At 45.9% G+C, this 27366-nt stretch overlaps 1 protein-coding gene across 3 annotated transcripts in view; it reads left to right on the forward strand.

Moving 5' to 3' along the window:
- Nucleotides 1-27366, forward strand: part of LOC147106611 (N-acetyl-beta-glucosaminyl-glycoprotein 4-beta-N-acetylgalactosaminyltransferase 1-like) — a 950756-nt gene that overhangs the window by 622405 nt on the left and 300985 nt on the right. For all 3 annotated transcript variants that reach the window (XM_086007621.1, XM_086007622.1, XM_086007623.1), the window contains exon 8: nucleotides 26937-27015. In XM_086007621.1, the coding sequence (XP_085863747.1) occupies nucleotides 26937-27015 (79 nt within the window). The remainder of the gene's footprint in view (nucleotides 1-26936; nucleotides 27016-27366) is intronic.

A 27366-nucleotide genomic window follows, 5' to 3' on the forward strand; every position in this document is an offset into this window, starting at 1 on the left:
CACGACACCCTGGTCCACACCTCTATCACCCCCAACACCCCTTCCCCTTCGTCCGGCGCCTTCCCATGCAAGTGCTGGAGATGCAACACCTACCCTTTTACCTCCTCCCTTCCCACTGTCCAGGGCCCCAAACACTCCTTCCAGGTGAAACAGCGATTTACTTTAACTTCTTACAATTTAGGATACTGTATCCGCTGCTCACGATGCGGTCTCCTCTACACTGGGGAGACCAAACGCAGATTGGGTGACCGGTTTGCGGAACACCTCCATTCAGTCTGCAAGCGTGACCGCGAGCTACCGGTCACCTGTCACTTTAATTCTCCCCTCTACTCCCACTTTGATCTCTCCGCCCTCGGCCTCTTACATTGTTCCAAAGAAGCTCAGCGTAAGCTCGAGGAACAGCACCTCGTCTTTCTATTAGGCACTTTACAGCCTTCTGGACTTAATATCGAGTTCAACAATTTCAGACTATAAATTGGCCCCTTTATATTTCTTTATATATTTTTTCTCTCTTGTTTCCTCATGGTAGCTGTCATCATCATCATCCACACATCATCCAGAGCCATCTTTTGTTTCTTATCTTGTCCCATTACCTCTCCTTTTGCCTTGCACCATCATCCCTTTTGTCATTCAATCTCTCCTGCCTTCCATCCTATCGCAGACCTTCCCTTTGTTCTTTCCTCCCCTCCTCCCTGCCCCTGCTTAAAAATCTCTCCTCCCGAACCTTTTCCAGTTCTGACGAAGGGTTCAACCCGAAACGTTGACTCTCTTTCTCTCTCCTCGATGCTGCCTGACCCGCTGAGTGTTTCCAGCACTTTCTGTTATTTTATATAAAGCCTATTCTCGGCAGACTAGTGGTGTTGCTGGAAGCCTAGAGGCTTCAATTAGTTGTGTATCTGAGCTGGCGGATATGTAGTAAAGCCGCTTGTTTGTTTTTCTTTTTTGTTTTTCTTTTAATGCTGCAGTGTAGATCTGGTTTATCCTTCGTCGACCTCTTGAAAAGATCTTGTCATTGCGGCTGGATGAAACGATCTTGTTTTAGGTTGAAATTACACTGGATGAGATTAACTGTTAAAAGTTAAAAATTGACTCACTGATACAGATAATGTAACTGTCAGCTCCTGTTTTGTGATGGTAGGATTATTCCCTTTTGTGTACTTTTTAATCCTGAAATTCTCTGCTTTTGTCTGGTGGCATTAGCATCACGGTTTCAGTCACAATTAATATTGCTGCGGTTTTAAACCATTAAGCCCCATCCTATCAGTTGGAAGGCATCTCTATGATTTTATTTGCTGTGACATTTACTGTTCCTTGCTATATATCCATGGCATCTCTGGAGCGTTTCATTTCAACTGTATGATTTGGCTGTGTTTTATTTTGAATGTAATGTGTCATTTTTAGATCAAGATTGACAGTTTAACAAGCAATTCGTTTCTCAGCGTGATCGCCCTTTTCAGGCAGTTTGTTTGGTAAATTGCTCTATAATAGGGAGGTTCCTGTGCAATTTGGAAGCATACGTCATTTGAGGTCACCAAAACGGGCACTGTATTTCCCCATACAACCTGCACTGTTAAATCGTGCTAATTAGAGGGAAGTTATGCATGTGGTTGTCATCAGGGAACCCTTAGATTTCAGCATTCCCTGCGCAAGGTGGCATCTGATACTAAACAACAAACAGGCAGACTGAAGGTGAAGTGCACATCCTCTATGGCTGCATGATTCAGAGCGAGAGTCGATTTATGTGAATAAGGAAAGATTGCCTGTGTATGTGTGTCTCTGACCCTTGAACTGAAACGCTTTAGGGACTAAGAACAACCTATTACTTATTAACTGATCTCAACCCTACCGTACCTGTTAAATCCGTGTATCTTGATGTTGTGTGTCACACAGAAATCACAGAATCACAGAAACCCCACAGTGCAGATAGAGGCCATTTCGGCCCATCGAGCCTGCACCGACACATATCCCACCCAATCCCCGTAACCCCTACACCAACACATATCCCACCCTATCCCCGTAACCCCACGTATTTAATCCCCCTAACACTAAGGGTCAATTTATCATAGCCAATCAACCTAACCTGCACATCTTTGGACTTTGGGTCCTTCAATAACTAGACAAGAGACTGCAGAGAACAATCAACAGGTGTTTACTGGATGAGGGTTACTCTAAAACTAACTGTACAGATCCCTACTCAGGGTTATATACAGGTGTGGTCACTGCCGGTACTACAGTATACAGGAGCTGTAAAAAGTAGTTCTCCCCTTAAAGGTACATACACTACAGTACCCTGCCTTCTTACTATGTGTCAGCCATGGCTCAGTGGGTATCACTCTCGTCTCTGAGTCAGAAAGTTGTGGCTTTATGCTCCACTCCAGAGACTCGTACTGTAAGAGATGCTATCTTTTGGATGAGACGCTAAACTGCGACCCCGTCTGCCCTCTCAGGTGGACGTAAAAGATCCCATGGCACTATTTGAATAAGAGCAGAGGAGCTCTCCCCAGTGTCCCAGCCAACTTTTATCCCTCAATCAACATCACAAGTAGATTATCTGGCCATTATCACATTGCTATTTGTGGGACCTTGCTGTGTGCAAATTGGCTGCTGCATTTCCCTACAGTACAACAGTGACTACACTTCAATAATATGTCATTGGCTGTAAAATGCTTTGGGACGTCCTGAGGTTGTGCAAGGTGCTTTATAAATACAAGATAATTTTCTTCCTTTCTTTCCTTCTCCTCAATCCCGCTCTCTCTCCAGAAATCCATTTTGCGGCTTTTGGAACCCAATGATACTGTTTGCTCCAATAGCCTTCCCTGGCAACTTATTCTACCTTTCGTCTATGATGTGCCTTCAATAACCACAAAACTAGAAGTTATAGACTTTAACAAGTTGGCTTTTAATCACTAAGATCAGAGCTTACATCTCAACACACCGACTGGCTCACAGGAATGAGTCATACAGACCCTGGGATCTTTAAGTAAGAGAAGTCAGGGGCGGAGCCAAGAGCCAAGACCTGGAACCTTCCAGGTTAGTCAGGAAAGAGGAAGTGAAACTATACACCGTGTGGGGGAGGGTAATATACATGAGTGCAAAACGAATACAGGCAAGACAAACAGATTTCATTACATTCACCCCTTCTTTAGATTTAGTCCATCGGGGTGATGTTTCTTAAAAGTTGGTATAAGTGAGTCTGTCAGGAGGTTTTGCGGTTCTCAGTGATCGGCGCAAAGCCGATTGGGGTGCCTCTAGGGGAGTGGATTCTGGTTCCTCCGCTGTCCGGGCCTCCGCAGTGTCTTCCAGGTTATCTGCAGTGTCCTCCAGGTTAAAGTTGGGTATTAATACCTCTGGGCGTCCTGTCTCTTTTTGGTGTAGGTCTTCCTCGGGTAGTCTCTCATTGTTCTCTCCGCTCCCCGAGGGAGCGAAGGGCTAGATTTTCAGTATAGACAGTTTTGGGGCGCTAACCTTAGCGCCCGCCCGAAGTTAGCGCCCGCCCCAAAGTAGCGCCCCGTTGCCGGAAATTCAGTGGCTTCGCCCTAAGAGGTTGGTGGAGCGCTAAAAGAGGCGTTCCACTACTATCTTTAGGCGCTAAGCCGGCGGTGCAGAGTGCAACACCCGAGCTCGGGCACAGCGCACGGCAAACACTCTGGTGCCAGTGAGCTCTTAAAGGGGAAGGGTGCATGTGTTTTTTTCAAAGGCAGAGTCTGGGGGGGACAAGAGGAGGAGGAGGAGGAGGAGGAGGTGGTGGTGGTGGTGGTGGTGGCCGGAAACATAAATACACCGTTCACACCAACACACTGGCCTGTTATAGTGCAGGAGGAGTGCCCTTTAATTTGCGCTCCCCAGGGTGTGTTGCGTTCCATTTTACAAACGCTCTGGACGCCAGCCGCACAATGGGGCGGTCCGACTGAAGTTTGGATTCGGGGCGGCCAAAGGGCGTTGCACGAGGATCTGACGTCATTTTCTGCGCGCGCATCCGGGCGGCCGCTAAACTTTGCGCCGGCGCTAACGGGCAACTTAATTTGGGGCGGGGCGCAAACTGCACTGCGCCCGGGCGCTACACGCATTGCGCCCGAAAATCACTTCTCTTAAGGCGCTAACTGCTGGCGCAAGCAACTGAAAATCTAGCCCGAGGTCTTTTATGGAAACAGTGTCCTCTCGCCCGTCAGAGTATTTGATATAGGCGTACTGAGGGTTTGCATGGAGGAGCTGTACCTTTTCCACAAGGGGGTCCGTTTTATGGCCTCTCACGTGCTTCCGCAATAGTACTGTCCCCGGAGACGTCAGCCACGCGGGTAGAGATATGCCCGAGGTGGATTTCCGGGGGAAAACGAACATCTTTTCGTGAGGGGTAGCGTTAGTGACTGTACATAACAGAGACCTTATGGAGTGGAGCACGTCTGGGAGGGCTTCCTGCCAGCGGGAGGTCGGAAGGCCTTTTGACTTTAAGGCTAACGTGACAGCCTTCCAAACAGTAGCATTCTCCCTTTCCACTTGCCCATTACCCCGGGGGTTGTAGCTAGTGGTTCTGCTAGTGGCTATCCCCTTTGAGAGCAAGAACTGGCGCAGTTCGTCACTCATAAATGACGTCCCCCTATCGCTGTGTATGTAGTTCGGCATGCCAAACATGCAGAATAGATTACCGAGACACTTGATGACCGTGGCACTGGTCATGTCTGGGCAGGGAATGGCGAAGGGGAAGCGGGAATATTCATCGATGATATTGAGGAAGTATACGTTACGGTCGGCAGAGGGAAGGGGTCCCTTGAAGTCCAGACTTAGGCGCTCGAATGGCCGTGTGGCTTTGATAAGGTGTGCACGGTCAGGCCTGTAGAAACGAGGCTTGCATTCCGCACAGATGCGGCAGGCTCTGGTCATTGCCCTAACCTCCTCGATGGAGTGGGGCAGATTGCGGGACTTTATAAAATGGTATTGTCGGGTGACCCCTGGGTGACAGAGGTCGTTGTGGAGACCCTGTAATTTGTCCATATGAATGCTGGCACACATTCCCCGCGATAGGGCGTCTGGGGGTTCATTAAGGGCTCCCGGCCTGTACATAATATCATAGTCAAACGTGGATAGTTCGATCCTCCACCATGAAAGCCACCGACCGCTGGTCGGTGAGCAGGGTGAAACGTTTGCCGGCTAGGTAGTGTCTCCAGTGCCGCACTGCCTCCACTATAGCCTGTGCCTCCTTCTCGACAGAAGAGTGCCTGATTTCAGGTCCCTGAAGGGTTCGGGAGAAGAAGGCCACAGGTCTCCCAGCCTGATTGAGGGTCGCAGCTAAGGCAAAGTCTGACGCATCGCTTTCGACTTGAAAGGGAATGCTTTCGTCCACTGCACACAGTGCAGCCCTTTCAATGTCCTGTTTGATACTGGTGAAAGCCTCCCGAGCTTCAGCTGATAGTGGGAAGGACGTCGATTTAATGAGGGGTCGGGCCTTATCAGAGTAATTGGGCACCCATTGGGCATAATACAAAAAAAATCCCAGGCACCTTTTTAAAGCTTTGGGATTGTGTGGCAGGGGCAGTTCCTTTAGGGGGCGTAATCGGTCAGGGTCCGGTCCAATTACCCCATCTTCCACCACACAGCCGAGGATACAGAGACGGGTTGTGTTGAAGACACATTTGTCTGCGTTGTAGGTTAGATTCAGCTTTAGGGCAGTTTTTAAAAATCTCGCAAGATTTAGATCGTGGCCTTGCTGGTTGTGCCCGCAGATAGTGACATTGTCCAGATAGGGGTAGGTAGCTTGTAGTTTATTCTCGTCAACCATGCGGTCCATCTCGCGTTGGAAGACCGAGACCCCATTTGTTACCCCGAAGGGCACTCTGAGAAAATGGTAGAGGCGTCCGTTCGCCTCAAAGGTGGTATATGGGCGGTCCTCCGTTCTAATGGGGAGCTGGTGATACGCGGATTTGAGGTCGATAGTCGAGAAGACTCGGTATTGCGCAATCTGGTTGACCATTTCTGATATGCGGGGTAAAGGGTAGGCGTCCAGCTGGGTATAAATATTAACAGTCTGGCTGTAGTCAATTACCATCCGTTTCTTTTCGCTATTTTTAACTATGACTACTTGGGCACGCCACGGACTGGTACTGCATTCAATAATGCCTTCCCGCAGGAGTCTGTCCACTTCCGCCTTGATAAAGTGTCTGTCTTCCAGACTGTACCGTCTACTTTTGGTCGCTATGGGCCTACAGTTCGGAGCGAGGGCGGGCTGATTTTTAAGGTTGATAGGCCACAGACTGTGAGTGGCGGCTGGGACCCGCCATATGCTAGCGTGACACTTTCGTGGTGGCACTGGAAGTCCAGGCCCAAGATTACATTAACACAGAGTTCTGGCATCACGAGGAGTTTAAAATCCTTGTAGTCCGTGCCTTTTACAGTCAGTGTTACCACACAGTAGCCCAAAATGTCTGAAGTGTGGGGCTTAGCAGCCATAGCAATTCTGCTCCATGTAGGGGTTACCGTTAATGAGTGCCGCCGTACCAGGCTAGGGTGGATAAAAGTCTCGGTACTCCCACAGTCAATTAAACATTTCGTTAAATTCCCGTTTACCTGTATGTCCATCATAGATTTTGTCAACGGGTGTGGCCTGGATTGATCCACCGTGATCGAAGCCACTGTTGGGCCCTGGGCGGCCGTTGAGTCGGGAAAAGATGGCGTATCCCAAGATGGCGGCCCGCACGGCACGCACGAGGCGGTGACGGAGTTGGAAATCGGATTCCCCCTGCAGACTTTGCTAAAATGCCCCTTTTTCTTACATTTGAAGCATGTAGCGTCCTTCGCTGGGCATCGTTGTCTGGGGTGCTTGGCCTGGCCGCAGAAGTAGCATTTCGGGCCTCGAGACATTGCCGCTGTAGTAGGACTCCTGGGTGAACTTCTGTGTGGGGACTCCGGCGGCGTAGAGCTGGTCTGAGACCTGGATGGGGAAGATGGCTGATTCCAAGATGGCTGCACTTTAATCGGAGTATGTCCGCAACCTTAATTGGTGCCAACACTGCTTGTCGGTCCTTTATCTCTCTAGCGTTCTTAACAAATATAAGACTAAGGGTATAAAACAAATCATGGTTGCCATTTGGGGGGCAATGCGTTACATCATTTCCCCTTTTGGGTTACTGATTTAACTATGCCCTGTGTCACCTTTCTGCTTTCTGGGGCATTGTGCATTGGTAAAGGGTTTATAGAGATCTAATGAGAAACACAGCAAATGAAGATTGCCTAAGATGTAAATAAAACTTTGGTTAATACAGAGGAACGCTGTAATAAAAGACATATCTGTGAAGGTCCTTACCCATAGAGTTACCTTCTACTTTAGTAGAAGTCTGGCAGCTAATGGACACACAGCACAGACTGGATATTATTATGCAATCTCTGTTGATTGCCACAAATGTCTAATACACGGGAGGGTGCAATAAGGAAATGATTTAACAGCATAAATTAAAATTATAAGGAAATTAATAGCCTACGCATTATAAAGATCAACGGGATATATTTTGTCTTGTGAGTGGTCTGACCTGACAACTCTCTTACATGTGAGTTATTGCTATGGATTGGATATAAATCAGTCCCCATGGTTCTTTATAATGTACTTCATTTATGCCTTGCGTTAAAAATTAATTAGGTAAAGAGGTTAAAAAATAATGGCTTTAATGGTGCACTGTGTAGCTTTTATGCTTTGGTCCTAATACAGCCAGAGGCAGTGGGAGTGCTAATTAGCCTGGTGCTATGGCATGTGGGTTTAGAATGTTTCAACGTTGAACATTTGGTTCAATTCAAGGGGGAAATTAGTTCCAGTACAGTCCCTACCACTAACACCGTCCCTGCTTATCACAGGCGGCTGCCTATACCAGGCAAAGGACACTAACCATTCGTCATTACTATTGAATTCAATTACAACGCTGCTGCTTATAACATATTAAGCGGGCCTGCTATTTTGGGCAATTCAATCAGCTTTTCGCACCTTATTAAAAGCTGTTAACTACTTACCTGAGCAGCTGAGTGCCTCGGAGTGCTGTCTACCCCTTTTATCTGTTTTCAATGCCCCAGGAACAGCTGATTGAAGCTGCCTGAAGTCTCCACTTTCCAACCGCCACAGACATAAAAATGGAGGAGCCAGGAGATGCCTGAAATTACCAACTACAGTAAGTGGGTCGGGTGCATAGCCCTGAGTGCTCGGCTCAAGGCTTGTCCGTCACTGGTGAGGAAAGGAGAGTAGTAGGCGAGAGGTAGGTAGGTTGCAGCCCAAGACCCAAAATTGGCACCGAGTTGGTAGGTATTTGGTAGGGTGGGTGGGACCCAATTGCCCAAATATCAGGCAGCGGATGTGAAAATGTGGGCTGATATTGGGATCCAAGCAGCTATGCCACCTAGTGTTAAGAGGCCTGCAATTGCAACTATTAAACAAGTGTGATAGCCAAATGTTGATAAAGGGGTTCCCATTATACTTGTTAACATAGGATTTTTTCTGTTATGACTCAAAGGTCATTCCATAGGAAGTAATGTAATTTAGTACAGGAACTGCTCATAACAAATCAAAATATTTTCATGTGGTAATAATTTTCAATGTAACATGAACACCATGACATTATTAATATTAGTACAATTTGAAAATATTGCGATGCTGCCTGCTTCTGATAATTCAGTCATTTTTGACTTAAAAAATTGAATGAATCAACCTAAGTAATCTATGAAAGTAGGAATTTAGAGCTAAAAAAATTATTGGGTACATTTAAAATAAAAGACTTTGAATTAAGAGTAGGGCTGGAATTTTCCCATTTAAACCCCCCCCCCCCCCCCCCCCGTGATTCATGATTTCCTCTCCCGGGATCCCTGATCCTCCCCCGTGATCCCCAACCACGCCCCCCCCCATTCCAGCTTGCATGCCGATCCACGACCACCCCCCATCGCCCCCCGATCCCCTGCCGATCCTGCAACTCCCCCCCGCTGATCCTCTCTCCCCCCTCCCGATTGCCGACCCCTCCTTCCACTGACTCCTGACCCTCCCTCCTACCGATCCCCGATCCCCCCTCCCCTCGCTGATCCCTGACCCCTCTCCCGCGATCTCTCCCCCGGACTGACCCCTCACAACTGAGGCCTACCCACCCGCAGCCAGCCAGCCTCTCGAGATATTAGGGCAGATAACCAAAAGCGTGGTCAAAGAGGTAGGTTTTAAGGAGCATCTTAAAGGAGGAAAGAGAGGTAGAGAGGCGGAAAGGTTTATGGAGGGAATTCCAGAGCTTGGGGCCTAGGCAGCTGAAGGCACGGCCACCAACGGTTGAGCGATTACAAACTGGGATGCTCAAGAGGCCAGAATTGGAGGAGCGCAGATATCTCTGGGGTACGGGGTGGGGGGGTAGTTGTGGGGCTGGAGGAGATTACAGAGATAGGGAGAGGCGAGGCCATGGAGGGTTTTGAAATCAAGGATGAGAATTTTAAAATTGAGGCATTGCTTAACCAGGAGCCAAAGTAGATTGATGAGCACAGGGATGATGGGTGAACGGGACTTGGTGTGAGTTAGGACATGGGCAGCTGAATTTTGGATGACCTCAAGTTTACGTAGGGTAGAACATGGGAGACCAGCCAGGAGTGTGTTGGAATAGTCAAGTATAGAGGTAACAAAGGTTTGTGATTTGTAGTTTGTGATTTTACCAGATGATCATTTACCTACTTAATACATGAAAGTAGATGAATGGCGAACTGTAGGTTTCGATCATATCAATTTGTCTACTTGGTGAAGGTTGATTTGATTCTAATCGGAAGTGTCTTCCTCGGCACTTGCAAATTGGGAACTCCTCTGGGCTGTGACACATAGGATGATGCAGCAATGATGTGTGGCACCTCCAATCACTTCAGTTTAGCAACCCAATCAAGGTTACAGCCTCTGCCATTCACCTGCCAATGTAAACTTTCATGTTAGTCTCCGGAGAGAAAAGGCACTGACTTCACCACAGAGGCTATTTAGTATGTAGATTAGAGTTCACTTCTGCTGGACAATCTGTGGCATCTGAGTGTGTAGAAAGTATGTTCTGTGGCAAAGAGATACTTTATTTCCATTATATCATTCTTATATCGCCCGGAACTGAAAAACACACAGTGGGCAACTCAGCAATACAGAGTTTGTTTCACACTAAGGGGTTACTAATGGCTCAAGTGAGTTTGTCGCATTTTTGACAGTGACCATTCTGAGACAGCCTACTCATTGCCAATAAGTGTTTAATTGCAGTTTCATATTGCTGATGTCCGTGAGGAGCTGGTTTCAGAATGCCTAAATTATGTTACCTCGTTCTCGTACACGGATCAGAAACATTCAACCGATCAGCTGACATAAATCAGCACACTGACTTGCCAGCGTGCTGCTATGCTATGCTGTGCTGGGGTAGCCCTTCACAGAATTAGTACAGTAAAATGCACCTGTTATTGAAAGTATTTTATGGTCCAAATGCTGCATTGCATCCTACGCAGTATCATTTTATTCATGCAGGCTTCAATTACTTCTGTCAGGTAATTTGGAATTGGTTCGTGTATTGATTATTTCCTCACCCTGCTATTCCCCCTCCAGAAGAAACTGTTGCCCCTGGCTGCGGTTAACATTCTCTGATGAAACCAAAGTAAATTTCTCAAAAGACTGTTTACTCATCAATCGGTTCTGGTCCGCCTCTGGCATTTCAGAACTGGGGCCGAGCAAAATGGCCTTTCTGGTGCGCCAGCTGTCTGTTAATATCATTTTTTTTTTTAACTTTCTTTTAATGTCAGCTGTCAGCCGGACATACAAAGGGCATGTAACATTCCTCACTTCATTATCAGTGTTTGGGAGCAGCTGATGTGTCCGAGCATTAGAGCTGCTGCTGTCGTATTGATGTTATCAGAAGGTTTGAAGTTTCATTTATTACCAGTGGCAAAGGCCTGAAGTTATCGATATGAATAATGCAGTGGGCAATGCTGCAACTGTTGGACTGATCTTCTTTCTGAATTTCTCTGGCATTTTCTACCTTGCTTTCTCTGGTGGTGGCCTTTACCTGGGTACTTGCTGCTTCAGATGGAGGTTTTAGTAGGGACGAGGGAATGCTTCAAAATGGACAGTTCCAGATGTACCTTGCCCAAAGGTGTGAGATACCAGCACCATTAGCTGTGCCAGGCAGGACTGAGGCACCATAGAATATCAAAACTTCAAATTTCAGCACATGTTTACCAGAAATTGATAGTTTTTTCCACTCTTAAGAAGGGTTTTGTCCAACAGCTGTGTGCTCTAAGTGTCTTTGGATGAATGTTTATACGGATAAGGTGCTAGCAGGATACCATTCAACCTTTTGGGACTCAGTGGTATAATGAAAGAAGAAAGAAAGACTTGCATTTAAATAGCGCCTTTCACGACCACCGGACGTCCCAAAGCGCTTTACAGCCAATGAAGTACTTTTGAAGTGGAGTCACTGTTGTAATGTGGGAAATGCTCCGAGCTTATGGGGTAGATGTAGAGTGAAGTTTCCTCTGGTCGAATAAAATATCTTTGACCTTGGCCAATTTGCCTTCCAGCTGCTCTGACCAACACTCCCTTTGTTCTCCCACCACTCCTGGGGGCCTTGACGCTCCCTCTGTTTCTCTGCTGCTCTCAGTGAACTTCAGAAGAGTTACATTCCCATTTCCCACCCAAGTAATCCTTGTCCAGTCCCTAACAAAGTTTGTTCTGTAGATTTATTCATTCCTGGCAGAGATTAAAGTGGGCCAGGATGGTCTGATACACAGTACAGGTTCTTGTCTGACTTCATTTTCTTATGAGATTTACAGTTGCTTCTTTTCAGTGCTGTTCATCCTGAAAAATTAAGGAAGTGCTTTTCATGTCTGGACTTTTTCATTCTCACTCCCAGTGGCCAGTGCAGATAGGAATATGTTGATTTTGGCCACCTTACTTTCCTGTTGCTCTTGCCAACACTTTCTTTGTTTGCCTTTATATAGCACCTTGGGATGTTTTACTACATTAAATGCAAGTTGTTGTTGTTGCCCACCACTCTTGGGCGTGGTGGTGGCGGGGGGGGAGCGGTGTGGGGGGTGCGGCCTTCGTGCTCCCATGTTGCCCTCAGTGGCCTTGACACTCCATCAGCTTTACTGCTGCTCTCTGTTGGCCTTGACTTTCCCTCAAGGATGAATGGATGACGTTGTCAATCGTAAGAGCTTGACAGTTACAGAAGTCATTAAAGATTATGCACAGTTTTTCATGTAAATCATAATCAATCCCAACAGCCCCCTTACAAGAAATTATCTCTCCTTTTAAATTGATTATCTATAGAATAGCTTGGGAAGTAATTGAAGTGATGCAGAGCTATTTCATTAAATTAATATTACTGAGGTCCATTGCCACAAAGATTGAATTGCAGTTGGAAAGACTTTGTGCACTACTGAATTCATTAGTGTGTCAATAAAAACAATCCTTATAAATTTACGCGTGAATCCTATGGTGACTGAAAGTGCTTTCACATGATTGTCATCCAGATTGATTCCTCATTCAGACAAATAAATTTGCATCAAGTTTTTTCAAGCCTTTCCATCCTCATCGCAAAACACATTACTTAGAAAGGCTGTAATGAGACTGTGAAAATGTCTTCACTTACGAATAATGGGCACAAGCAAGATTTAAGGTAAGATAAACATAGGGCCGCAGGGCTATGTGCAGTCAGTGCAGGGACGGTCGCAGTGGGGCATCATTGTGATCGGCGAGGTTGGGTGCAAGGGATGAATGAATGCTGTTTGGGGCCAACTCAGCCAGGGATGGAGTGAAGGAATCTAGGTAGAGGTGTGAATTTTTGAGAAAAAAAAATTGCATTGCAACATTTACACAAAACACATATTGGCCCAGTAATTCCGGTCCCAACACGTGAGTACGGACAGGGTACTCACGCGTGGGCCCGTTGGAAGTGCTGGATTTCAGCATGCACAGCGTATGCGCGGGAAACCGGCATTTCCTCCAAGGGGTTCAGAGGTCCAACGCGTGCGCGCAGGACTCTGCGCGCACGCGTTGAACTTCCTTCTTTTTGACAGGTTTGCCAGTGTGTAAGGGGCTCAACTTTTTAGAAATGTAAAAAGGAGACGTAAGGACTTGATTCTTTAAGGTAAGTGGTCTATTATTTAAAATTATAACATTTTTTTCCACAGCTTTATTGTTTTTAAGGACTTTACAGTAAGGTAAGTGTATTTTTAGATCAGATTTCTTAAAAAAAAAATTTTTTTTTAAATTTGATTAATTGTTTAAAATAGTTTTTTTTAAAAGTTATTTGTAGTTCATTTAATTAGTGGATTGTTTTTTAAAATTTTATTTAAAGTTTAAGTAGTGTTTTGGGCGCCCGTAGTTTTCATGAGTATGACAGTTCTTACTATCAAACTCATGAATGAAGTTTTCCCTCCCCTGATTGGCTGCCCAGTGCTCACCTGATCCCAGCCGGCACATCGAACTAACTACGCCGCTGGATCAGGCAAGCACATCGCGCTGACATCTGAACCGGGCCAGTGACAGGAATTCCAAGCAGGCCCAGGCTTCAGCTGTCGGTGCGCCGGGTAAGTGCACATCGGGGGCTTGCACGCGCGGCAAGCCCCCGAACCTAATTTCTGGGCCTTTATATATTCTGAAAAATATAATAAATTGTTCTTTGACCTTATTATGTGAGTATGACCTGCAAAACTGTAAAGTTGCAGGGGGGACATTTAGAGGGTTGTCAAAATTTGTGATGGGAGCTACAAAAGATATGGGCGGATTTCAAATGTTACAAGGAAGGATCAAAAGTACAATAACAGGTTGGGGTGAGAGCAGTCCGAAGCCCTTCTTAACAAATTTCACTTTAACCACAGCCTAATGGAATTGGATTAAGATCGTCGCAATCCAATTCACTTAGGATCCAAACAGCCAACAGAGGAAGGAGACTCATTCTTTCAGTCTGAGCCGGATTCAGACCCCTGTGTCAGAAGTGAGGGTAGCACGCTAGCCCACTCCACCACCCAGTTCTCCCAACTTCTTTGTTTTAGTTTTATTTCTATCTAAGATATATATAGAATGTCTTTACTGCATCATTCTCTGACTAATAGACCAGGTAAATGACCTGTTCCCAAGCCTTTAGCAGTGCATCATTGTAACCAAGAGATCTGCAAGACTGACCCCGATGGACATACTTTCCAATTTCCTTTTCTGCTATGGACAAGTGTCATGCATCTGTTGAGCACTCCCTCTGATGGCGATCAGAGGCTCTACAGTTGGCAAAGCAGTGGTACAAACCCACATCTCACGTCTTTGTATGGCTCCAGGACATCTAAGAGCCGACTTTCTGAATACGCATGGCCAGCAGGTGCATCGCCCACTGGCTCCGCACATCAGGAAGTCGCAGGCACGCTACCAGAGGATTTTCTGTCCCTTAAAATTAATGGATGGAAAATGAAGAGCAGCGCATGGCGATTTCCCAATTTGCATGGCTGGCAGCAGGCTCCCCTGGATTGGCATTTAGGAGAGATTTTCATAATTGGGACACATAAGCACCCCCAATACATCACTGAATCACCCAATGGGGCATGCTCAGTGAAGAGCAGCATTTATAGGAAGCACTGGTTTGGGAAATCATGGCACCACAGACAGTGATTTTCTGTCCATTTAAAGTTAATGGATGGAAAACCAGGGCTTCAGATTTCCCAGCCATTGTTCCCTACAAGTGCTGCTCATCATCGGGAACACCCAATCAGGGAATTAGCCTTTCTATTACATCTTAAAGTCAGTGTTTGGCCTTTGGTGTCTGTATCGATTTGTATGTGGGTTCAATGACGACACATTCATGAAAGAGATGTCTTTTTATCTAAAGTATGTTCAACTCAGTTAACAGCATTACAGGAGACACCATCTTAGAGATCCATCTAAAACGAAAGTAAAACTAAACTGCTTGTCTCTCACATGCCCTCTGCTGGTCAGGCATAAGTAATCAATCAGGCAAACATGCTGGTAAGGCATCATAATCAAACAGGCAAATACCATCACTATTTGCTGATATCATTACATCTCCCTTTCTTAAAACAAAAGTATTTTACTTTTATCTAACAACATGTTTTCTTTGTATTACTCTTCATTTTAACTGTAACACTTAATGAACTTACATTATCATTATCATTATCAAGGTTTTTTAACCTTGCTTTGTGTGTTCACATGAAATATGTAAATACACTAGAACTTGAAGAAAGAATAAGATAACATTACTTCCTTCTATAACAAGAGTCCTTAAATTTGCTCAATGAGTCTCTCAGGAGGCTTCACGTGCCTTGATGATTTTCTGATTGATTGTCCTTGAATCTGAGTTGTTGCCTCAGATGATGGTTTCTCAACTGTGTGATCAGGTTGTTCAACAGTATCAGTCTTTTGACCTGCTGTGTGATCAGGTTGTTCAACAGTATCAGTCTTTTGACTTGCTGTGGCTGGTCCCATGAGAAGATCTCGACGATTTCTTTGCAGAACAGCACCCTCATCTGTCTGAATGGTGTATGATCTTGGTTGAACTTCACTCAGGACAGTTCCCTTCTGAGTCCATATGTTTGTTTTGTCTTTCAACCTTACTTGGTCACCAGTGTGGAGTTCAGGTAGGTTTTGTGTTCCTCTGTCATAGTAGTACTTTTGCTTTTCTTTCTGTTGTTCTTTGAACTTCCTCACTTTCTCCCCCTCTTTTGTTTTCAGGAGGTTCTCCGGGATGGGTAGGTTTGACCTTAGCCGACGTCCCATAAGGAGTTGGGCTGGTGACATACCACACTCGAGCGGCGTTGTGTGGTATACAAGCATGCTCTGGTAGAAGTCAGTTCCACTGTCTTTTGCCTTGTACATCAGTCTTTTCACTGTCTGGACCGATTTTTCCACTAGTCCGTTGGACTGTGGAAAGTGAGGACTTGACGTTGTGTGGACAAAGTCCCACTCTTTGGCAAAGTGTCGGAAACTTGCATTGTAAAACTGGGGCCCGTTGTCTGTGAAGACCTCGCTTGCCACGCCATGTCTGGAGAATATGGCTTTCATACATGTTATCACAGCATCTGCAGTGGTGGTGTACAGTCTACAAACCTCTGGATACAGGGAGCAATAGTCTGTGACTACAAGATAGTCCTTCCCTTGACATACGAATACGTCAGCGCCTACCTTCTGGTAAGGTCTGTCTGGCACTGGGTGTGGCTTTAGTGGTTCTACCGGATTGCTTGCTCGATATTTCAGGCCTATTGTGCAGTTTGACACCTCATTTGTCACATCTTGGTTGATTCGTGGCCAGTACATCACCTCTCGTGCTCTTTTCTTACACTTTTCGATTCCCAGATGTCCTCCATGGATCCTTTTTAGCATCTCTTTTCTCAGACTCTTTGGGATAACTATTTTACTTCCTTTGTAGATGATGTCTTCGACCACTGATAGTTCCGCCCTGCAGTTCCAGTACTCTGCCATGTCAGGTGAGCAGTCTTGCTTCATGTTGGGCCATCCATCCAAGATGCTTTTCCTCAGCCGTCTCATTGTTTCATCTTTGTTTGTCTCAGTCTTTATGAGCTCCATTTTTGCATCTGCTATGGGCAGTGCACTTGTGATCATGTCCACGTAGGCGTTCACTTTTTCATCCATTGTGGTGTTTGCGGGCTCACTTGGGTCAACAGCTCTGGACAACGTGTCTGCCGTATACATCAGCTTACCCGGCGTGTACGCAACATTCAGTGTATAGCGTTGCAGCCTGATCATCATTCTTTGTATTCTAAGCGGACAGCTATTTAGTGGCTTTTGGAACAATGCAATCAAGGGCTTATGGTCAGTCTCTACACTGATTGCTTGTCCTGCCACAAACTGGTGAAATCTTTCACAGGCGTATGTGATGCTGAGCAGCTCCTTTTCTATTTGAGCATATCGCGTCTCCGCGTCTGTCATTGAGCGCGATGCATATGCAATAGGTTGCCAGTAGTCATATTGTTGCAGAAGAACGGCACCGAGCCCACTCTGTGATGCATCTGATGATATCTTGATGGGTCTCGCTGGGTCATAAAACCTCAGAACTGGTTCCTCTGTGAGCAGTTTCTTTAGATCGCTCCATGACTTCTCATGCTCATGATTCCATTCCCATTCTATGTTCTTTTCAGTTAGTCTTCTCAGTGGCGCCATCTTTTCTGAGAGGTTGGATATGAATTTACCCATGTAGTTGATCATTCCATTAAACCTCTGCACGTCCTTTTTGCATTGTGGCTTTGGCATATTCTCAATGGCGGACACCTTTCTGGGATCTGGTCTGATGCCCTCACTGCTAAGGATATCTCCCACGAATGTCAGTTCTGTCACCCCGAGCTGGCATTTCTCTCTATTCAGCTTCAGGTTTGTTTTCCTTGTTGCTTCCAGCACTTTTTTCAGTCTCTCGTCATGCTCAGTTCTCGTGGTTCCCCATACTATGATGTCATCCATTGATGTATCAACTCCCTCCAGGTGCTCATAGATCATATGGATAGTTTTGTGATACACTTCAGGAGCTGAGGCAATGCCAAATGGTAACCTTAGGAATCTGTATCTGCCAAATGGAGTGTTGAACGTGCACAGTCTTGAACTTGCTTCGTCCAATTTCATCTGCCAAAATCCTGATGATGCATCTAACTTGCTGAAATACTTTGCATTTGCAAACTGTGACATGATTTCCTCACGTGTAGGAAGCTTGAAGTGCTCTCTCTTTATTGCTCTGTTTAGATCTCTTGGATCCAGGCAAATTCTGAGCTTTCCATTCTTTTTGTCCACAACGACGAGGGAACTCACCCACTCAGTTGGCTCATCTATCTTCTGAATCACGTTCAGGCTTTCCATCCTGTCCAACTCTGCCTTCAGTTGCTTTTGAAGAGCAAACGGAACTTTTCTGCATGGATGTATAACCGGTGTCATACTTTTATCTACTCTGATTGTGTGTTCTCCTGGAATGCAGCCTAGACCCTTAAATAGGTCGTTGTACTCTTTCATGAGTTCATCATAGACTGTCTCTCCTTCGCTTTCCACAACGAGGACTCTCTTTACCAGGTTCAGTCTCTCACAGGCTTTTAAACCTAGTATGGCTTGCACATCTTTTGGCACCACGATTAATGCTAGCGTGTGCTCTCTGTCCTTGTGTGTTACTTTGACAATGCATCTTCCTTTCACTGGTATATCAGTACCTGAGTATCCTGTCACTTTCACTTTTATTCCATGTATCTTTGGTCTGGGTCTAATTTTCTTAAAATCAGTCTCTGATATCACATTAACTTGTGCTCCAGTATCCAATTTAAATGGAATGTGTATGTCATTCACTTTTAGTGTCAACATCCAGTCTCTTTTTTCTTCTTTGTTTTCAGACACAACATCTACATTGAACTCCTCTATCTCGCTTTCATCTACTGCATGGACCTTGCTTTGTTGCGCTTGGTTCTTACAGCAACGGGCATAATGGTTGTTTTTGTTGCAACTATTGCATTTTTTACCATATGCTGGACACTTTTTTGGTGGATGCTGTGTACCGCATCGACTACATGACTTTCGATTGTCCCTTTCATTATTGTTCGCTGGCCACGCCTCTTTTTTCACATTGGCGCTCGTTTTGTTAAATGGTTTGTGTCCGTTCTTTCTCACTGCATCCACGTTGCAGCTACTGTCACTGAACAGCTCCTTTGCCTGCGACTTCACAGTCTCTGTAGCCCTACACAGTGCTATGGCTTTTCCCAGGTCTAGATCTTGCTCTCTTAGCAGTCTTTCCCTCAGACCATTATCTGGAATACCACACACCAGTCTGTCTTTTATCAGCGAGTCTGTCAGTCCCCCAAATTCACCTGTTTTGCTTTGGTTTCTCAGTTCAGTCACATACTGATCAATAGCCTCACCCGTTTTCTGTACACATGTGAAAAATCTGTGCCTCTCAAACGTCACGTTACGCTTAGGTATGCAGTAGACCTCAAACTGTTCCATTATTTTATCTAGCTTCATTTTGTCTCCATCAGCAGCGAATGTGAAGTTATTATACACCTCCAGCGCTTCATCACCCACGACATGTAAGAACACTGACGCTTTCATTTTATCGCTTTTCTCGTCAGCTCCTATTGCCACTAAATACAATTCCAAACGTTGTTTGAACCTTCTCCAATTTTCAGCCACATTACCTGTCAACTGAAGCTTCGCCGGTGGGTGTAAACCTTCCATTTTTCACTTCGGTAGCTATTCTCCAAAGGTAAGTAACGATGTTCTCTTTTGGCTTGCTAATATGTGGAGAGCTGATTTAACTTCAGATTTTTCTTCTTCATCTCTTTCAATCACTTCTGACACCATGTATCGATTTGTATGTGGGTTCGATGACGACACATTCATGAAAGAGATGTCTTTTTATCTAAAGTATGTTCAACTCAGTTAACAGCATTACAGGAGACACCATCTTAGAGATCCATCTAAAACAAAAGTAAAACTAAACTGCTTGTCTCTCACATGCCCTCTGCTGGTCAGGCATAAGTAATCAATCAGGCAAACATGCTGGTAAGGCATCATAATCAAACAGGCAAATACCATCACTATTTGCTGATATCATTACAGTGTCCTGTTACCTCTGTGGATTGGGACATGTTTTTGGAATCCTACTATACCTCTGGATCAGGATGTGTCTTTCAGTGAAGCAATGCTTCTGGATTGGGAACATGCTTGAAGAATTCTACTACTTCTTTTGTGTAGTAGTAACAAAAAACAAATGATGTGCTCCAGGGGCTGATTACGAGCTCTGCTGTCGCATGATGGGGATGCTTTAATCTTTCATCTATAGAGAAGGTGGCAGCATCTACCATGACCAGTTCTGAGGCGGATGATGGTTGTCCACTGTTTGCGAGGAAGGTTTGATCCTTCAGGCTGTACTGTAGAGTCCTCTACAAGAAATCCATTTGGTATGTCACAGTTCTTCCAAACATTTCGCCATCGGTCATCAAGGCTGATGGGAGATCGCTGAAGGGCTTCAGCGATGGTCCAAAATGGCCTTCTAGATTTGAAACGGGTTGGTGGTAGGTTCGTCAAGTCGACCTGGATCGGCATGTCTTTGCTGGTGTAGCAGTTGTATTCTTTGGAGACTGCATATTCACGGCGTAGGTGTGGTGGTGCAATGTTTGCAAGCACGGGCAGCCAAGATGTTGGTGTCGATAACCGTGTACCGGTGATAATTCTCATAGTAGAGTTTAGCTGGATATCAAACGATTTGACATGCGGACTTGATAGCCATGCCAGAGAGCAGGACTCCTCTGTAGAATACACCAGGGCAATTGCTGTCGTACGGAGGGTTTGAGCATCTGCTACATCTCCAGATTGGCAAGTAGCTTTGAAGTCCTTATGTACCACTATAGGAGTTCTGAAATTCTATTACATTTCTGGATTGGGATCTGTCTTTGCATCCATGCTGAGAATGGAGTTAAGTATTGTCATCTGCTGCTCCTATGATTTTTGACGTCAAACCATTTGGAGGAGGGGCAATTTTTGAAGAGCTAATAGATCACAATCTTATGTTAAAGAACGCGTGCACTGAAGTGGGTACTGAACCTGAGCAAGGAAATGGTGCTGAATCAGTGCAGCGCTTGACGCTATCAAGTCCGCAATTTTTCAACTTTGATTCCCAGACAGTCATTTGATGTGACATATTGCAACAATTTACGAGAGATGTCAAGAAACCATAAATCTTCCTTCCCTTTCAATACCATTCCACCCACCTGGGACGATGTGGATGAAGGGCAATGTTTTAATGGAGTTGGGGCTCAAACTGTGTCCTGCTGCCCCGTTTGAAGATTGTTCAGTTGTTAAGAGCTCTGGCTCCATTCAGCGTTAGTTGTATGCTAATTGAGAGTTGAGTGTTTCTATCAGCTGTTGAACCATATAAAATAATTCCACAATTTACAGCTGGCTGGTGTAGCCTGGAACTTGCAGGCAGATAGGGTCTTCGACTCAGCATAAACAAGCTAATTTGCATCAAAAAGCTCTATTCCTGATCAGGGACTTCAGTCCTTGAACTGCATTTTTGATTAAATGTTTTTTGTTTTTCCTTGAATTTGGTAGTCTCATTTGTTTAACCACCTCAAAACCTAATCAGTTTGAGGCGTGTAACATGGTTTCAGCTATTAAATAAAAATTTGGAGCTAACTTTGTTTAGGATGAGGTTTTCTTTGTATTGCTGAGCTGCTGATGTTTGTGCTGGGGCCAGAAGTGGATGTTTATGAGGCACTTTGATGCTGACTTTGGACACTGCAATCAAGCTGTGAGCATGGTGAACGATCCTCTGTTTAAGGTGCTGGTCACTGAAGGTGGGAAAAGCCTCCCTGGTGCAGTGCCACAGTTTCATCACTGGGGGGGGGGGAGTAAAATTCTGCCCCCTAATATCTTCACTGGGGGAAGTAAGGGGGGGAGACAAATATATTTCATGTTCATGTAAATAACTGAGAAAAAGAAGGAAGGTTTTGGAACAGAAGGAGGGAAGAATAAATAAATAAAGTCCTTGGACTGAATTTTCCTCCATGACGTGCCTGAAATCGGACAGGATAGCTATGGAAAACAGGACAAAATCAGACAGTGAACCCTACTACCGCCTCACTGTCCAATTTTGTCCATTTTACCCATTTACCTTTCCCCATTCCTGCTAGGACTGCTGCTGGCCAACTGTTCTGTGATGAAATATGCCATTCATCAGGCACTGTATTCTCTGTGTTTAGTTTAGTTTCAGTTTCATTTCCTTACCTGTATTGTATTGTGTGTAGGGCTCCGCCCATACCTGGCCCCTACTTAAGCAGGCCCAGCGTGTCTCACATCCAGTACAGCAGATCTCTGGATGAGAGACACTTCTCCAATGTGTATTACTTTCTGAGTTAATAAAAGCCTTGCTTTGCTCCGTTAACGTTGAGTCTCGGATTCATTGAGGCACATCATGTTCCTTGCCCGTGGGAGGCGAGGTCCAGATTCCCATTTCCCTCCTACTGCCCCTCTTAACCGTCGCACCCTAGCACCACCATGTGAAGCCTAGGGGTAGTCCCTCGGCTCACAGCAGGCACACCCTTGATGGAGGGCGAAGGCCCAGCAGTAGCCACTTCTCCCTCCATTTCGTCTTGATCCATCACCTGCTGAAGGCCTTGGTCTCGGCTGAGGCCATGGTAAGAATAAATTTACACAAGTCTTCAGGGCTTTCCTGCCACTTCTGTTGCTAGAACAACGGTCCCACTGGATTGCCACCAGGTTTCCCTTCATGACAGCAGTGCACTCCCTCTTGGTGGTGGGAAGCTCGCAACGCATGGCAAACGACCCCCAACCCAGGAAAGGGGCAGATGGAAAGTTCTGTCCCGTGAACAGGAAGATCCAGCCCCCTTATATTTTGAGGAAAAACTGCAAATCCACTCTGTGAATTAGTGTAACAAAAACTATCACTTGAGAATAAGAGATTTGAGGCAGGAAGAACAACGGTGGCATAGTGGTTAGCACTGTTGCCTCACAGCGCCAGGGACCCGGGTTCGAATCTGGCCTCGGGTGACTGTCTGTGTGGAGTTTGCACATTCTCCCCGTGTTTGCGTGGGTTTTCTCCGGGTGCTCCGGTTTCCTCCCACAGTCCAAAGATGTGCGGGTTAGGTTGATTGGCTATGTTAAATTGACCCTTAGTGTTAGGGGGATTAAATACGTGGGGATAGGGTGGGATATGTTACGTGGGGATAGGGTGGGATATGTGTTGGTGTAGGGGTTACGGGGATCGGGTGGGATATGTGTCGGTGCAGGCTCGATGGGCTGAAATGGCCTCTATCTGCACTGTGGGGTTTCTGTGATTCTGTGAAACTTTCAGATATCCGGCACTGACGGGACCGAGCTGGTGCCGTACCATCAAAAGTGCCGGACATACCAGCATAATGTTGAAACATACGGAACTGAAAAGCTCCGTGTGAATCAACAAACCCTGTTGCTTAGCAACAGCTTCAAAACAGTCAGCGTCAGCTGCAGCTGCAAGCGTCTCTAGCTGAAGCTGTTGCTATAGCTACAGACCTTGCAGTGCCTGACTGGGGAAAAAAAAAGCAACAAGAACTAAAAAAAACTTATAGAAAATGGCTCCTGATTTTTGCCGTTAGATCGAGTATTCCGGACATATAACCTCCAGATAAACCAAAGTTTCCTGTACTTCACAGAATCACAGAAACCCCACAGTGCAGATAGAGGTCATTTCGGCCCATCGAGCCTGCACCGACACATATCCCACCCGATCCCCGTAACCCCTACACCAACACATATCCCACCCTATCCCCGTAACCCCACGTATTTAATCCCCCTAACACTAAGGGTCAATTTATCATAGCCAATCAACCTAACCCGCACATCTTTGGACTGTGGGAGGAAACCGGAGCACCCGGAGGAAACCCACGCAAACACGGGGAGAATGTGCAAACTCCACACAGACAGTCGCCCGAGGCCGGATTCGAACCCGGGTCCCTGGCGCTGTGAGGCAACAGTGCTAACCACTATGCCACCGTGCTGCCCTTGTATGTGAATAACTTTGCAAAGTGGGAGGGAACGCTATCTGTAAGGCCTCTTTCTTTCAGTAAAGTATGTAATATTTTTACCTTGTGTTAGTGATAAAATATACCGCTTCAGCAAATTGCTACATTACAGTGATGAATCAACCACTGTTGTGTTTAAACTGTTGTGGGACTGTGGTAAACAGGAACAGCGCTGCTGAGTCCTGGGATATGCAATGGGCAGTGTCACAGTGGGACTTGCAACTTTCTGTATCCTTTAAATGACAGTTTTATAAATTGCTGAAATAGTGGGCTGCATTTTAATGAGGAAGGCGGGTTAGGGTGGAGGGGTGGGGGTGGGCTCCGAGGCGATCGGGAAACCTGGGAGAACGGGTTTCCCGCAGGCCCTGCCGACTTTAACGGCAGGGCCTGATTTGCATGGGAAGCCTCTGTTTCCCACCCACAGCCAGCCAGGTTGAGAGGCTGGCTGGCTCCGGGCGGGTAGGCCTGCGGCACTAGGCTGCACAGAGGAGGGAGGAAGGGATCGTGTGGGGGCCGGGGGAGCGGGAGGAGCACGAGGGGGGTCCGAAGATGAGGCGGCCAGTGGAATAGGGGGATCGCGAGGATCAGGGGCCGGGAGGAGCACAGGGGGTGTGTCAGCAAAGATTGGCAGCCGGAGGACCAGTATGTGGGGGGGGGGGGGGCCTTGTGTTGGGGATTTGAGGCGTTCGGGAGGGGGGCATCGGAGGCCTTGTGGATCCTGCTGGAAAATAGTCGTGTGTCAGCCAGTGGCACCCTCCCCTCTGATTCAGAAGGTTGTGGGTACAAGTCCAACTCCAGGGACTTGAGCACAAAAATCTAGGCTGACACTCCAGTGCAGTGCTGAGGGAGTGCTGCACTGTCGGAGGTGCCGTCTTTCGGATGAGGCATTAAACCGAGGCCCCGTCTGCTCTCTGAGGTGGATGTAAAAGATCCCATGGCACTATTTTGAAGAAGAGCATGGGAGTTATCCCCGGTGTCCTGGCCAATGTTTATCCCTCAATCAACATCATTAAAGCAGATTATCCGGTCATTATCATATTGCTGTTTGTGGGAATTTGCTGTGTGCAAATTAGGTGCCGTGTTTCCTACATTACAACAGTGACTACACTTCAAAAAGTACTTCACTGGCTGTAAAGCGCTTTGGGACGTCCAGTGGCCGTGAAAGGCGCTATATAAATGCAAGTCTTTCTTTCTTCCCTCAGTTTAAAAAAAAGGCTTTAATGGGATTACATTTATAGGGAGCAGCTCAATTTTATCGAGTACATGAATAAATTTTGGGGAGGGGGTGTTGGTGAGCCTTTTGTCTGTGCCGATTAAGATGAGGACTTCCAGCTATACATTTTGGACACCCAGTGAATGTCAACATCAAATATCTCACCCAACAAAAATCTATCGATCTCAGTCTTGACAGACAGCTCCAATTGTCCCAGCATGCACAGTCATTTTGGGCAGAGAATTCTAGATTTCTACTACCTTTTGTGTGGAAAAAGTGCTTCCTGATTTCCCTCCTAAATGTCCTAACTCTAATTTTAAGATTATGTTCCCTCGTTCGTGATTCCCCCACCAGATGAAATAGTTTCTCTTTATCCTATCGAATCCTTTTAACATTTTAAACTCCTCGATCAGATCGCCCCTTAAAGGAACAGACGTCAAGTTTATGCAACCTGTCCTCAAAAGTTAACTCTCTAAATCATTCTGAAACATGTCCAGGTCAGGTATGTCATGAATTAAATGCCTCTTCTCTGCCTGAGCAAGGTGCTTCAACCCCCACCTCGGAAAAGCAACCTCTCCTGCACCAGCACTAGTTTCTCTAATTTACGTACCTGCCATCTTGTCTCCCAGCCTCTGCCGGAGTGAGGTCATCCACTTATGCCGATCTGCCGATAGTTATTTTCTGCTGTGGGCCCACTTATGACTTGCAGATGGAGAAGACATTTTTATTTCATCAGTTTGGGCTGGATTCAAATCTAAGCTGCAGGGGTAGAAAGAGAGAATGCTAACCCACGTTTTGCCTCTTTCTAATGGGAAGGCTGGTTTGGGAAGGCTGGTTTAAAAGGCATTATGCAGTGATTAAGCTACACCTGTTCAGTACATTTTAATTTCTCTCGCTATCAAACGTAATTAAGTCCTGAGTTAAAGAACCGTCTGTGGGGAATTTGAGATGTTCCCATTCAGACGGCTCTTGGTGCTATTAGCTCAAGTTCAATTGCAGTAATGCGCAGAATAAGCAATTTCATCCTGAAGTTGGCACAGGCACGAGCAGCGAGCTGAATGAGAGAGAGCAGAGTGGAAATCAGCCCTGTCCCACTGCCAGGAAGATGTCTTATAGGAACAGATTTATTGAGCGTAAGCTTCAGACTTCAATCAGTAACCTGCTTTGGAGTTGATAGTCTTCGAGAAGCTCCTGCTCTGAAAGTGGCCTTTTGTTTAAAAGCGTGATGCTGGTCGGCTGCCACTGCAGTATGGATTGGCTGGCAGCTCCAATCCAATACTATCAGAGCTCAACAGACCTTTCAGTGCAGCCGTGTGTTGCAGTTGTACACATTGCAATCGATTTTGTTTCAAATGTCATGTTCTTAAAGGTTATGGATATATTCACAAGGCATTCCCATTGGCTTTTAAATTTCAAGTTATTTTCCCTGTGCAATCCTTAAGAATACCGGTTAAAATTTTCAAAGCCGCTATCTAGCTGCAGCAGTAGGGACTTTTATTGTGTGGTGGGTAACTGGTCTATTTTTGTTAAATCTGATTTGGAAACAGTGGAATTATTTATTTTCTCCAACACTCTCCCCCACGCTAAATGTAGCGACTCCTACTCAGGTACAGTTTCACAGGTGCTGGCTGTCCCTTTGGTACCTCAACCAAATGGCCATCTTTTATATATGAGTCTGGACAGGCTGTTCCACTATGGAGGGCATCACAGCTGAGCGCAATCCTGTGCTCACCCAATGTCCACACAAGGCAAGGTTCAATGAACACTGATCAGGATAGGAATTCTGGCAGATTTTGTTTCACTGGGCAGCGCAACTGACCACTGAGCCATCGAAGGAACTTATAAGAAATACATTTAAAAAGAATGGACTGTGGGCATGGGGACCAGTGTTTTGACACTGTAATATGCTGTACCACCTAGTACAGTCTCCCTACCGAATTTCCCCAATGGAAAGTTCGTGATTTTTGGCACGTTGCCAGGAAATGTAGCACTTGGAGGCCGAGTGGAGCCACTTGAGGTGGGAAGGAAACCTGTCAGGAGAAACAATCAGAGTCGTGCTACAGTGGCAAGGCTGTGAGTAGGCAACCATTAGAGTGTGGGATCAAACCAGCACTAATAATCCAACAGACCGCAGCATCGAACGGCACTCAAAGACTTACTTCTAAAAATGTCCTCATCAGTGCGTTTCCTTTCTCCACAGTGTTATTTCTGCGAGGAGGTACTACTTTGAGCTGCTTCACAAGCAGGATGATAAAGGATCAGATCACGTGGAAGTTGGGGTAAGTGACAGTAACTTAGTGACTCTCTCAGAATAGGATGCTCATTGGCAGAGTAATCAGTGACTGGGTCAATACCAAATTGATTCATTGCATCTGCTTAGATTATCTCAGCACCCTCTCAATTAAATGTTGGGCTGCCAAGATTGATATTAAAGATACTGTCGGAAATTCAAAAACTTTGTCCTCCTTAATTTGGATGACTGTAACATTCTAAGGAGTAGGACTCAATGACGCCTTTGGGTGGCAAGACTTATCTGTAATTTATGCCTGTTTTTAACGTGGGCCCAGCTTTGTGTGTGGTTTGAGTGACACACTTCATACATTAACTAATTTACATGTATGAACTGCCAG

The sequence above is a fragment of the Somniosus microcephalus genome, chromosome 15 (assembly GCF_052327205.1).
Source record: "Somniosus microcephalus isolate GS21.2 chromosome 15, FLI_Smic_1.0, whole genome shotgun sequence".
Lineage (NCBI taxonomy): Eukaryota > Metazoa > Chordata > Chondrichthyes > Squaliformes > Somniosidae > Somniosus > Somniosus microcephalus.